The following is a 14,374-nucleotide window of genomic DNA, read 5'->3' as shown; positions in this document are numbered from 1 at the left end:
CCACTAAGAAACAGAAATAGTCCACGCCGGCACCCAAGAGGCACACAGTATCCAACCATCCCCAAACAAGGTTAAAAACTAAAATTTCTAGGTGTACACATTCACAGATCACAGCAATGTGTGAACCCATGTGTGCTAATTGCTATACTATCATTCACAAAACAAGTTCTATTAGCATAGTTTAATATTAGCCTCACCATATAAACCCCTAGATCTGTCAGCTTCAAGCTGGCTAAAGAAAACACAGATACTGGACATGAACACAAACCAAAATTAAATCAAGAGAGAGTTTACAAAATGACCTTATTAAATGACAAATAGCCTGTTAAACCGCTCCCGCCCCCAGAAACCTTCTCATTCACAGGACCTTTCACTGGGAAATCTCCATAGATCACATTCCTTGACAAGGATGCATAGATTATCTTGACGGAAAAGAGTCCCCAATCAATAGCTCCAAGGGTGTGACAGGTGCAGCAGCTGTGCAAGGTCTTAAAAAGCATGTGTGTGTGTTTGTGTGTGTGTGTGTGTGTGTGTGTGTGTGTGTGTGTGTGTGTGTGTGGTAATAATCAGGTGCAAAGTGCTCTAGAAACACACACAAAAAGCTTTACTCAGCAGAATTGTATTTACAATGAGAATACTTACCAAATATGTAGAATACATAAATCCAGTCCATGTAAAAACAGATCAAGCCAGACAACGGAAGAGAGACAACAGTTCCTAGCTGTGCACCTAGAAATGTAATGTGTGTTTTAAACAAATGTTGCCAATACATATCCTAGTAGTACAGAGATTGGTCAGGTCAAGGATTTCAAATGCTGGGTTAAGAATACCCTTGAGTGAGAGTTAACTATGGTTAGAGGCAATGCATGCAAAACAATGAGCCATGATTATGGGAAGCAACAGAAGTATGAAGTGGGCGACTGCACAATTCTGTGGCCTGTTCCCAATTCCTACACCACTATTCAGGGAGGCAAGAGCCACAACTTCATTGGCCAAACTTGGGCATTTTTATGATATCTCACCTGCATATGAAATACTAAGAAGTTTGCTGCGTTCCAATGGAGGAGCCCAAGAAGACCACATGGCATGCATTGCAGGAAAGGTTACACCCTGGAAAAGCGATTTTGGTTATAATGGTACATATATTTGGAGAGCAAAATGGACTTTCATTTCTTGAAATAAACAGTTTACTTCAATGAAGCATTTTCCTTTACATAAAAGCCTGAGAAAACACCGGCAGCATTACTATGAAGCTATTTTCTCAACCAAAGTGCATAGCTCAGAGGCAATTAAGCAGAACTAATTCCTTGCCTGCCTCAATTCTTCAGCTGAATATGCTTTGTGGGCATAACAATTATGCTGAACTTTTGGTTTCTGCTATGCGACAGCAACAAAAATATTTTAATGTGGTAAATTTCTTCCATTTGGATTTTTAAATGCCAATATGCTAAGAAACTCAGGCAGTGCAGCTGGGAGGGGGCCTCATTCTACATAAGGCAGAGCAAGTGAAAAACAAACAATCCTGAATTTAAACTAAAAACCTAAAAAAACCCAAACCTTTACATGGATTTTGAATTAAATATGTACAGGAACAAAGTTTAAAGGAAGTGAAGGTGACAGGCCTCTAAAGGTTGCAAAGGTTTTAACTTTTAAAGCTCTAAACAGTATGGGACCAGCTTATTTGTTTATTATTGCATTTATATCCCACTTTTTTTCCTCCAAGGAACCTAAGGCGGTGTACATAATCCTTCTTGTCTCCATTTTATCCTTATAACAACCACCCTGTGTGGTAGGTTGGGCTGAGAGTCTGTGACTGGCCCAAAGTCACCCAGTGGGTTTCCTTGGCTGAGTGGGGACTAGAACCCGGATCTCCTGACACCCAGTTCAACACTTTAGCCGCTACACCACACTGGCTTATCTGAAGGACTACCTGCACGTATTTCAACCAGCTTTGTGATTGGCTTCTGAGGCCTTGTTTCTGCTCCTTCAGCAAAAGTTATTAGACTGGCAAGTACCAGGGACAGGGCCTTTTCTATAGCGGCCCTGTTGCTTCAGAATGTTCTTTGCAGGGAGATACTGTATGTTGAGGGCTCTTTCCATTGGTTTTTAAGAAGAACCCTAAAGCCTTTTTTTCATTCTGGTCAGCTTTTTGAATGACCCCTTTTATTCTGCCAATATTGTTTTTAGCTGCTGCTGCAATTTCATTTTTAGATGTGTAGTTTTACTTACGATTTTATGTAGTAATATTTTGTACTTTAGTATGTTATGAGGTGTCTTTGTCTAGCAGAAGTAGAATCAAGTGCAGAAATAGAACAAAAATTGTAGAATATGTTATGCAAATCTTCGCTATGGTATATAGGCTGGAGAATTCAGCTGCTCTTGGGGCAGAATTTCAATTGCTCAGGCACAGCATTTTGATTTCATTTTTAGAACCGAGTATACACAACTGTGTAGTGACTATTTAGTTGACATTTTTCATAACTTTGAAGTTTTACTAGCTGTCAAAATGCTCCCTCCATTTCCCACTTCCTCCACTCTTATCAGCTCTATGTCTACACAGGGGTGGCATACCCCACTTTTTTTTAATCTGCTCACAGATCTTCATAAACTACTTCTCATTAAGATGGAAGTTTATGCAGTCTTTATAATATGCTTGCCCCCTCAATGGCAAAAAAGAAGATATAATTTTAAAGGTTGGAACAGAAACTGGAAGAAAAGAAAACCTTTCAACTCCCATTTCCATGGACACCTCACTATCCACTACCCTGAGTAGATGAGGACCCAATGGCAACATTATTCATCCACCTTGCAGAAACTGAAGAGATCTGGGTCTGGTGTGGTCAGTGCCTAGAAATGAGTCCACCTAGGAACCCAATGTACACCCACCTTGAGCAACATGATGGAACAAAGGTAGGATATAATTTTATTTATTTATTACATTTCTATACTGCCCATTAGTCGAAGCACTCTGGGCAGTTTATAAGACAAAGTTTAAAACCATAAAATAAAATAATGTAGTAAAACATAATAGAAAACCTTAAGTTTAAAACAGAATAAACCAAAGTAGTAATCAAGATGAAAGGCAGCAGTGCAAGGAACTAAAAACGGTGGAACAGAAATTTTTAAAACTGAAGGGCTAAAGCTCCTGGGAAAATAAGGTCTTCACCTGCCACCAAAAAAACCATAATACGAGTGCCAGGCGAGCCTCTCTTGGGGGGACATTCTACAACCAGGGTGCCACCACTGAAAAGGCCCTCTCCTTACTTGCCACCCACTCACCTCATTGGATGGGGGTACCTGGAGAAGCTCTTTGAACTGGCCAATAAGGCCCTCCCCTTACTGGCCATCCACCTCACCTCATTCGATGGGGGCTCTTTGAATTTTATATATGGAAATAAAACTAAATAAATACGACTACACAGAGAGACTGATGTGGCCGCATCAACATCCTAAGTAAATAAAGCCACAGCAGAGGGGTTCATCAGCTTGTACCACTCCTCTGCCTTCCTAACGTATTAACCCATATTAAAGAATAAAGAGGTTACCTCGCCCAGGCCTTCCAAAGCTCTGACTGCTATGAGGAATCCAACTCCTAAATCTGCTGCTAAAGGTGTGAACAGGGTGAAGACTGCGGTACCCAAGATGCCAAACCCCAGCAGCAGCTTTCCCCCAAACTGGCGTGCAAGATATCCACCAGGAATCTGAGTAATGATGTAGCCATAGAAGAAGGACCCAAGGATCCAGCCTTGGGTATCAGCATCCCAGGTGTACTTCTTCCCCTGAAAAAAGACAAGAGTGAACAGGCACTGCTTTTATTTTTCTGGATCATAAAGGAAAACAAAAACAAAGGACTGTACACTCTCTGTACATTCTTGGTCATATTATTCAAGGAGAAAAATACAACATACTCCATTTTATTATACAAGGAAAAACTGAAGGGAAAAGATCAGTGTACAGCCTACAACTCCTAGCATGCAGTGCCTGGGAGGGCTGCACTTACTGGGGTCCAGGAGCAGAGGCTATACGGGTCATCGCCCCACTGGCAGCTCCTTGGCATGATTGCCACCCTCCCTGCTGCCATTGCCAGCGTCCTCTCGCATGAGGATCGCGTGGGCAAGCCAGCAACTGCGTGAGAGGACGCCAGCGATCACGAGGGGATAGCAGTGATTGCTCTGGGGAGTGGCCAATGGCAGCAGACCCTGGTAAGTCCAGCCCTCCCAGGCACTGCATGCTGGAAGTTGTAGGCTGTACGGGGCCCTAGGGTTGTGAGAAGAAATGGTGGATCTGTCATAAAATGGCAGATCCACCAGAAAATGGCCTCCATGATACAAACTTTAAAATCCAAGGTCCGAAGCTTGCACAGTGTTAGTAGGCACTATGGAAAGTTACTCAAGCTGGCAGGACTGTGCTCTGGCAGGAGGAAGGGTTCGTACAAGAGAAGGAGATGTAAAAATAAGATAAAGAGTCCTTTAAAAATAATAAAAGAGGAAGCAAAAAAAAAGAGGTTTTTTTTAATGAGGTCTGAATGTAATTTTCTTTAACAATCTCCTGCCTTCAAGAATGAAGCGGTCAGAGAGTTCTGATTGCTTGATGGTGATAAACTAAGAATGTTGATCTGTGCATTAACTCTGTGGTAGGTAGAACTTCAAGGGCTAGTTGAAAATACCAATAATGTGAAATAAGGTTAAGAGATATTCCCATGGTCAGAACCGTACTTAAAAGCCAAATGGATAATTTCACAATATGCAGTGCAATTCTATGCACGTTTACTCAGAAGCAAGTCCCTCAACTCAGTGGGGATTATTCCCATGTATGTGTACATAGATTACAGCCGAAGTGTATTTCTAAATATTCCCCAGGAAATGCATACATCCACTTCTAGTCCTCTTGAGAGAAGTATGAGCATCAGAAAACGCAGGGCTCCTGTCTGAGGCACCGCATTCCCTATCTATTCATTCTTCACAAAGCCGCCTTGTAAAACAAGAGTGGGGGACCTTTACGGCCCAAGGACAGAATCGGTTCCAAGCAAGCATGTCAGGGGGTCACATGTTTGCAGTGGCTGGAGTCACATCTCAAAGTGGGCAGGGCTAGCCAACTGGCTTCGCAATGTGATTGCCTTCCCCCCCCCTTCCCCTCCTCTACTGCAATCAAACCTTTTGAGGGGGGATTCAGTGTTGAGCCCTCCCCCTCCATGTGCCTCTTGCTTTAATTAGGCTTTTTAAATGCCACCACTGGAATCAATGGGTTTTATATATAAATAAATGCCAGATTGCAGCAGGGGAGGGTGCTTTTTTGGGGTGTGCGTGTGTGCAGTGTTGGGGTGGGGAGACCTAGATCTTCCCTCTCCCAGCTGCCATCCCCAAATATCCCCCTATTGTAAAGGAACTGTGTGATGAATTTTCCTTCTCAACTTATATTTATAACTTCCTGTTGAGGGAGGACAGCTAACACTCAGAGAGTAGCACCCTTGCAGAAACGCTATAACAGGAATTATCCCAAGCCTCCTGTTCCTGTACAGACTCTTCAACAACATCCTTGGCAGAATGTTTTTGAGTTATTATTTTTTAAAGATAGCTCATTAAAAAAAAAGGATCTTGTAAAACTTACTGTAGTGTTACGAAGAACAATGGGAGTGGAAGAATGTTCTGGGCATATATCTGAAGTTGTGTTTTTGGTCAAGCTTGCATTTGATTCTACCATGTCCACTAGAGCAACGCTTAAATTCACACGGAGTGCGTATAAGAGAAAGAATCCAAAGAAGGCCCAGAGTGCTAAACTGAGGCGAGCTGAGCAGCATATTGGCACTGAAAGGAAAACAAAGAGGCAGACATATAATAAAGTGTTAAAACCACTACCTCAGTCTTTATAGCCCTGGTCAGCAACTTATTTTTACCTGAACAAGTGTTGAAGGGACAACATTAGCTCTGCCCACTAACTCAATTCCACATGAGCCAAGATACTAGCAAAGGACTCTTTAATCCTCTTTCCCTTAGTATGAATAATAGCAAAGCTCATCTCTTCAAACCAGCTGTTCACTACCTTTTCTTTTACTGTGTGCATGGAAGTGAACAGCTAAGATTGACAATAAAGGGGACAGCTCTGCCAGAGAGGAGATTAAAGAGCCCTTTGCCCATGTGTCAGCTGGGGGGGGGGGGAATCAGCGAGTTCAAAATGCTGTTGCTAGACTGCTGAGTGGGACATCCTCCATATTACACCAGTTCTGAAGGAGTTCCATTAGCTGTCAATAAGCCAAGCCAAGTTCAAGGTTCTTGTGCTGACATATAATACTCTACATGACTTAGGACCTGGATACTTGATGGAACGCCTTTTCCTCTATGTATCTACTCAGATATAAAGACCCTCTTCATATACAATCCCAGCTTATTTTTCTCATCTATTAACCAACATTACACCAATTCCCCTGTTCAGTTGTACAACCTAGTTTACACAAAACACTCATCCATGATTTAAAGTTAAAGTCACAAAGAAATGCATTCTGAATAAACGTGATTAGGAATTGTGTATTAGATATTACAATTCAGGATCTATATAAAAAAATAGGTGCAATTTGCTTAGGCCATTTCAAACTTACATGCTTTAACATATTTTGCAATCATGATTAGCAAATAAACCATAACGTGTTGATTCATATCTCACTTTAATCATTTAAAAGACAAAACAAAAACTATTTCCTTTGTTTTATGATTATACTTTGGTAAAGACTGATAAATTTCTCTGTTACTCATATACATAATCCACATAACATAATCCATAACAATAACACATCACTCAGTTTCATTTCCACAAAACAAAACAATATGAATTCCTTACCTTTAACATCTCCAGAAGCATCGGCTTTTACAACCAACCTTGTTTTCAAAGACATGTTATAGAATCTCCTAATAACAGTTGTACGAGATCAACAAAATGTTCCTAAGATCTGAACGGAAAGTTCTTGCAATATTCTCGGTTTGAGGAAGCTACTCTGTATATTTATTCTTGCAAATGAGGTCTGGTCTAATGTCGACGAGGCATAGCCTAAACTAGATGTGGGATATTCTGTATGTTTAATACTTTGGCATTTTAGGAGCAAATTTTAAATAGCAGGTGAGCCCCCTCATTAGTGTCTATAATGTCCTGCCATGCGTCAGTGACACCACCTTAGCCCGGTGTTGTTTTCATAAACCGCTTCTTTGAGCTTCCTTTCCGACCCACCTCTGCTGTTACAGGTGGAATATCCTGTTGTACAGCTTTTCTTTTCTTAGCAACCTCCCCCTTCAGGTCATCCCATAATGCTTTGAGGAAACACCCCTTCATCCCACATCCTTAAAAGGCTAAGAAGAAAGTTCTATATCCCACTCATCTCCATTAGATTTTCTACTTTTTTTAAAAAATATTTGCTATCAAATAAATTCATGTCCTTATATGCTTTTCTCAGGTTATAGTGCTGGTTTACCACTTGGTGCAGGGGGTAAAAATCATGTTGATAAGTCTTCCAGGGCTATGTGAGGGGGAAAACCAGGGAATACCTTGCAGCTGCCTTTGTTTGTTTTAGGGGTGAGGGGGAATAGCTGTGCTGCTGTAACCCTACACCCTTTAAAAGAAGGTCTAAAGATAAACACTCCAGAATGTGTACGAGTCTTCTAAATGCGATGATTGAGCTCTGTCAATTTGATTTTTACTATCAAAAATGGGGAAGTTAAAACTGCCAGCAACTGTGAGCAGGAGAAAAAGCATTTATCTCCCAAATTAAAACACACACACACACACAAAATGTTGCAAACACATTACAAAATTATTAGCCATTTGCTCTGAAGGAACAAGACAGCACTGCTACTTTAAGTTGCGACTTTTAAACTCCTACTTTACAGAAGGCTAGGTAAGAACCATTACGCTGGAGCTACAAATGAAGGTGTGAAGTCCTTACAAGAATGGGGTTTTTAAAACTAAAAATAAGGATAGCTTTGACATCACTTTGTTGGTTTATCTGTCACTGGACCTGTTCAGACAACACGCTAAGCCATGGACAAGCCGCTAACACTGTTGCAGCAAATGGTTAGTGAGCATGTTTAAATCATCATTATGTAGCTACCATGGTTAGGAATGGTTCACATGGTATGTTAAGTCATGGTTCACATAACACATTACACTATAATGTTTAGCTCAAAATGTTTAACCACTGTGGCTTAGCATGTCGTCAGAACAGGTCACTGTCAAATAGACTATTTTTTAAATAATAAAAAGGTGCATTAGCAGGGAGATTTTTGTGGACGTGCAAGCCTTATGCCACAACGGTGAGCAATTGCAGAAAATACATGTTTTAAAAATTATTTTTGTGCCACGTAGAATGGACAGAGACAACAGACCAAAAGGGTTAACTACAGTTCTGTTTGATCAGACCAAAGTCCAACAAATAGCAGCCACTGAGATACCTCTAGGAGCTCAAAAATAAAGCAAGCAGTTTATGACTAGCACCACAACTCAATCATTCAATTTAATACAGGTTTTAGTTGATTAACTGATTAATCAACTACACTTGCACAAGTTTCTGTAATTATTTTAGAAGCAAGCATCATACAAGCTTTGTTTCTTTGTTAAAGCACATTGTCATACCAGGTGTTCCTGCTGTGTGTGAGAGAAGGGAGAATGCCTTTTCAAACAGTATGGTAACAGGATGTCTGAAATATTACCTCCGCCCATATGAACCTGCTTATAATTTACAACTTTCTTCAAAAGACTTCTTGTGTGTCCCATCACCAAGAGAGGCTACATTGGAATGAATACAGAATAGTGCCTTCTCTGTGGCATTACTCAGATTGTAGAATTTCCTCCTTAGAGAGGAGAGATTGGCCCCAACTTTACTTAATTTTAGGTGAGCAGTGAACAGTTGTTGTTTTTGGGGCTGTAAGAATGCAGTTTAGACAAGCAGTTACATATCATCTTGCAGCTGTTATCACAGCAGCCTTGGTATATAATCTCCCTTTGATTTGTCTGTTAAAATGTTTACTTCACCTTATAGGACCCGTTCAGATGATACTCTGGGCTTTGTGGTTAGCTTAACCATGTTCATTTGTGGGTAACACTAACCACATGAGGAATACTAGTAGACGACACAGTTAACCCTTTTGTGGTTAAGTTTTCCTTGACCACACGCTAACCACATACCAGTTAGTTGAGCACCTGAGTCCTCAAAATGATCCACCCCGTATCCCAGCAGCCCTAGCGCTAAGAGCTCTGGCAGTTGCACCCATCATTTTAGTGCAGGCAGCAATCTTACATACCTTGGCCCATTCGGTGAGCAATTCCTGTGCTTTCTGCCTCACCATCTGAGTGCATTGCAGTAAGTATGATCCGCTGTTGTTTCAAATGCAGGAGTTGTGTAGAGTCTACTTTTCCTCCCAACAGCACACCAGCGCCATTCCACTCCCACAGCCATTTTGAGAGGGTCACCCAGCTCTGGCTGATGGCATCAGCCATTTTGAGAGGGTCGGCAGTGGAGGAGTCCGGAGCAGCGATAGAGTGGCCTGAGCAGGTTAGGCTGCTCTATACTAATACCTCTATCATTTTGCCCTGTTAACCACAGGTGTGTGCCAGATGACAGCTTTAGCCAATTTTTCTGCTGCTAACCATGCTGCATAACCTGGTTAGTGAGGCTGACCACAATGTGGTTAACAGGTGTGCATGGTAAGGGAAAATGCATGTCAGATGACACCGTTAGCCACAGCTAACCATTCTGCTAACCGTTTTGTGGTTAATCGGCATGGTTAATGGTGTTGTCTGAACAGGCTATTGTGAAGTAATTTTTTTTAAATCACATTTCCTTGTATCAGGAACTTGGTCTGACTTTTCAGGGATCACCTCCTCTCTTCTTAGATTATGAAAGTGCCACATCACTTATAATAGTTCCCCACCCCCATCATTCATGGAGGCATGTATATCAAAAGTCAGTTCCACTGAATTCTGTGGGATTAACTTCCAAGTAAATTGGCATAGCACTGCTGCAATCCTATATCAACTCTCCTAGGAGTAAGCCCCATTGAATTCAATGGGACGGAGTTCTGAGTAGACATATATAAGATTGTGATGACAAATACATTTGAACTATTTGTAGCTCTCTTTCTTGGCCCTCATCAAATGCTTGTACTCCCTTGAGAATTTCTTCATCTTCTCTATTATTGCACTATTTTGCAATTGGGCACAGTATTTAATCTGCTGATACTGTGATTGTATCTATTACGATAGAGCAAGAATGTTCATGGCTTGTGTAGTTTGCATTTCTCCCCTACACATAATCAATTGCATAATTTGGCATTTCTGGGTGACAAAATTTTGGCTTTCAAACTTGCAATATATTAAATTCTCTGCAAATATTCAAACCCTTAAGATTAGACCTGGAAATGCTGCAGCTAGACAAATTGTGAGGTAAATTATTGACTGGGATGCAAAGAGCTTCTTAGGCTCATTTAAGGCTCTTGCATTAGCCTAGTCATTTTTTAACTCTTTTGTTTGAACATGTGATCTTTGTCGACGACTTATCACAAACAACTTTTGAAACCCCCCTCAGTTTCAAAAGAAGTTTATCATACAGCATGAGGGACTGATGTTAGAGAAAAACAGGGCTAAGCTTCTTGAGCTCACTGGCTGCATGATTCTTTGGAACTTCTCACCCATTCTGCATAACTCTGAGGTCTGCAAAGTATGGTGGCCATTGTTTTATTTAGCGGGGTTATCTGATGCATCTTTGGCTTAAAAGGACATTTTTTAAAAAAACTCATTAGTGACAGTCCAACACAGCATCTTATGAGTGTACCCCCCCCCCCACACACATATCATATTACTTTAAACATGCTTATTCAAAACAAAGATCCACTGACTTCAACGGGACCTACTTCCTAGAAAGTATATTTCATAAGCATGCAGTCTTGTCCACTTTTTTTTAAAATACACCTAACCACAATAAACACTAAACAACAACAACAACAGGGCATGAGCTTTTGTGAACAAGACCCGGAAGAGCTGCAGCCAGTCAGAGGGTACTTCTATACAAGGCATTTAGTGGGAAATTGCCAACCTTTACTTTCCCCTCTTTTTACAGGGCACCCACACACAGGGCATCCAATCATTGTCATCCTGTATTTTCCCTTTAGGTCCTCTGTCCTTTTTTTGCAAGGAGTTCGACTTTCCCCCCCCAGAAGAATGGAAGAGTAGCACAATCTCCACAGAGGCAGACGCTCTTAGTACTATGCTACTCTCCCATCTTTTTAAGTTGGCGAAGCTTTGATGTTGGCAGTGATGTTTTGGGCAGGTGAATCTCTCACAACACACATATTCACATACAACCTATACGTTGGATGTCATTTTATCACCCCGTTTAATCTTAAAAGAAAGGTGGTTATAGTGCTATAATGCTAATTTTATGTATATTTTTTATATAAATCTCTTTAGTCACTGCAATAGATTACCTGCCTAAAATGGTAGTGACTATAAAGATTCTTCCACATCCTTTTTGTAAAATTAAAAATTAAAAAATAGCACTATATAACAATTTAATTTAAGTGGTATTTCACTCTTTTAAAAAAAGGCAGAAGAGTGTTTTAGTGCTAATTAAATGACTGATTACAAAAAACTGAATGGGGTGAGAAAATGGCTCCCAACGTAAAGATTATACACAATGTATGCTAAGCTCAAGTATCCTGGAATAGGTATGCCTCACCTGTTGGTATAGATGGAACATAGAGAGATGGCCATATAGAAAAAGTGCAATATCCCTGATAGTGTGGGGAAATAATTGCAGTTTTCCTTGTAGCTTACTGTGATAATGATTATTAGTGCAAGGAACCACCCATCTGGAACCAAATAGTTTAGACAATACTGAGCTAGATGGTCAAATAGTCTGGTATAAGGCAAGTTCTTATGTTTACGTCAGATGCATTAGGTGATATTTTCAGTTGGCACTGACATACAGGTATGGATGAAACATTGTAACCAATGGGCCCAAAAGGTCATGAAATTCAAAAGATACAACTTGTGATACTTCTATGCAAAACTAATGTATACAAGATAAGCACAGTGACCATTTCCGACAGTCAGACTAAAGTGTTGGACTATACTTCTCAGCTGTTGTCTGGAGCTGCCCCTTTCCAGCATGTAACTCCTCTGCTGAGGGAACTGCACTGGCTGCCTATTCGCTACCGGGCCAGGTTTAAGGTTCTTGTACTTGTGTACAAAGCCCTAAACAACTTGGGACCAGGATACCTGAGAAAGCGCCTTCTCCTTTACCAACCTGCCCGGTCACTGAGGTCATCCGAGGGCCTGCTCCTGGTGGTTCCACACAGATCCATCCTCCAATTGGAATCCACCAGGGGAAGAGCCTTCAGCGTGGTGGTGCCCCTCCTGTGGAATTCCCTGCCTCTGGAGGTCAGGTAGGCGCCAACCTTGTACTCCTTTCGGCGCCTCCTGAAAGCATCTTTATTCCAAGAAGCCTTTCTTTAACATGCAGCCTTGGATTTCTGTTTTTGCTTCTTTTTAAAATTTGTTTTAACTGTTTTATTCTATTTTTTTCATTTTACCTTGTACACCGCTCCGAAATTTTTCAATGAGGAGCGGTATATAAATATTCTAAATAAAATAATAATAATAAATATACTTCTAACTTTTCATAGACATTTGGCCCTACTGTTTACAATCCATCCCCCCTTCCCCAACATCTACAGATAACCCTTCACATCTTTGATAAAATGGAATGTAACCCATGAAAGCTTATGCTTCAATTAATCTTAAGTCTTTAAGGTATTACAAGACTCCTTGTTGGGTTTGCTGTCACATAGACTTACATGGCTACTCCCCCCCCCCCCCCCGGAAGTTTATCACCACATAACTTGGATGACGCTCAGGAAGGTTGCAATCCTAGATAAGGACTTGGGAGTAAGCCTCACTGAACTAAATGGAGCTTACTTCTGAATAAACACTCATAATGTGGTGCTCCTGGTTACTACTCAATATGCATAAGCAGTGATGCAGCTAGGTAGTCCCTGGACTTAATGATTTTATGCCCAGGGAGGTGGAGGGGATGCTTTAGATTGCCATACGTGTTACTTTAGTTGTGAAGCACATAAGAAACATTTCTCTTCTCCCCCTCCACCGCACACATACACACAATTGCCATTCCATACTTTACAACTTCTTCTACATCCTTGATATGTTAGAACGACTGCAACAACAATGCTATTTGCCAACCGTGATTAAGAAAAAACATTCTGAGCATGTGTAGATTCACATTTCAAACTCACTTAAATAAGACACAAACACAATAACAACTGCAGGAATGAAATGTGAGTTTGCTTCTGCTGCCCTACTGCCCTCAGCACCTGGGGGTCATTTGCCCTCCCCTGGGCTGTGGACCACTGGACTTTACCGCTAAGATCTATCTCTAGCTGCACCGTTGTGCACAAGAGGAGGCTGTTAGACACCCCGGCCACAAGATAAGATGTCTCCATAACAGCCTCGCCCAACCCAGCGCACTTCAGATGTGTTGTACTACAGATCCCACCATTCCCAGCCAACATGCTAGCTGTGGATGATAGAGACTGTGATCCAACATACCTGGAAGCCACTAGGTTAGGGAAGGGTGCTCCACAAGATCCTGGAGGCGGATGACGGCCCCAGAGGAAGGGGCACGGTTGGTGAAGTTGGGAGTCGGAAGAGGGGCTCAAGTTGGGAGTAGAGACGAGAGATTCCTTAAGCAGCTACTCTCACCCGGCTTGCCGATAGGCTGCGACGCTCGCACTAGAAGCGGAGTACAGTCCTCTTCTTCTTCGGCCTCTTCCGGCTCCGGGGTCTGCATGTCAGCCTTCAGGGTACGGGCAGGCTCTGGACTCGAGGCCCCCACAGGAACCCACCCGGCGGCTCGCCTTAGTTTAGCGCAAGGGTCAGCAAGAAGCAAGCAGGCACGTGACTGACAGCCGGGCGGAAATGTGGCCACTGCCGGGATTCAGCTGCTCATCACTCGCAGAGCTCGCTCGCTTTCCCGGCCATCTTGGATACTGGCACCAGCCTTGCGGAGGATTGGTTGTTGGAGGAAAGGGAGCGGGGCTGTGAATCTCGCTCCCGAGTGCAACCGGTGGAAGCCTCTTCCCGGCGTCCCTGCAGAGTTGTCCACAGGATTTCTTCCAGCAGCACTGACTTATCTCAGGCCAGGTATTCTGCTGTCGGGTTAAGGAAAGATAAAGAAGGACGAATGGGCTTATTATTAAAAAGCCATGGCGACTTTGCAGACTGCAGAAAACCTCCGGCTCCCTTTTCAAACTGGCTATACCATTTTGCTAAAGTCTTCTGACTAGGATAAATTCTACCCAGACACCGCGATTTCCTGCCT

At 42.0% G+C, this 14,374-nt stretch overlaps 1 protein-coding gene across 2 annotated transcripts in view; it reads right to left on the bottom strand.

Annotated features, from left to right (window-relative positions):
• The window catches only part of SLC17A5 (solute carrier family 17 member 5), a 28,394-nt gene extending 14,369 nt beyond the window's left edge, over positions 1–14,025 (bottom strand). Inside the window, exons 1-5 of one of the 2 annotated variants that reach the window (XM_063124952.1) lie at positions 13,756–14,025; positions 5,608–5,804; positions 3,546–3,779; positions 1,023–1,110; positions 643–729 (exon numbers count right to left, since the gene is read on the bottom strand). In XM_063124952.1, the coding sequence (XP_062981022.1) occupies positions 643–729; positions 1,023–1,110; positions 3,546–3,779; positions 5,608–5,804; positions 13,756–13,843 (694 nt within the window). In that variant the 5' untranslated portion in view covers positions 13,844–14,025. Of the gene's footprint in view, positions 1–642; positions 730–1,022; positions 1,111–3,545; positions 3,780–5,607; positions 5,805–6,831; positions 7,218–13,755 lie in introns of those variants that run through there. The other variant, XM_063124953.1, reaches the window with a different exon arrangement.
• Between the last annotated feature and the right edge of the window lie 349 nt (positions 14,026–14,374).

Source organism: Elgaria multicarinata, chromosome 4 (assembly GCF_023053635.1).
Source record: "Elgaria multicarinata webbii isolate HBS135686 ecotype San Diego chromosome 4, rElgMul1.1.pri, whole genome shotgun sequence".
In the NCBI taxonomy this organism is placed as follows: Eukaryota; Metazoa; Chordata; class Lepidosauria; order Squamata; family Anguidae; genus Elgaria; species Elgaria multicarinata.
This window is presented reverse-complemented; position numbering and strand designations above follow the sequence as displayed.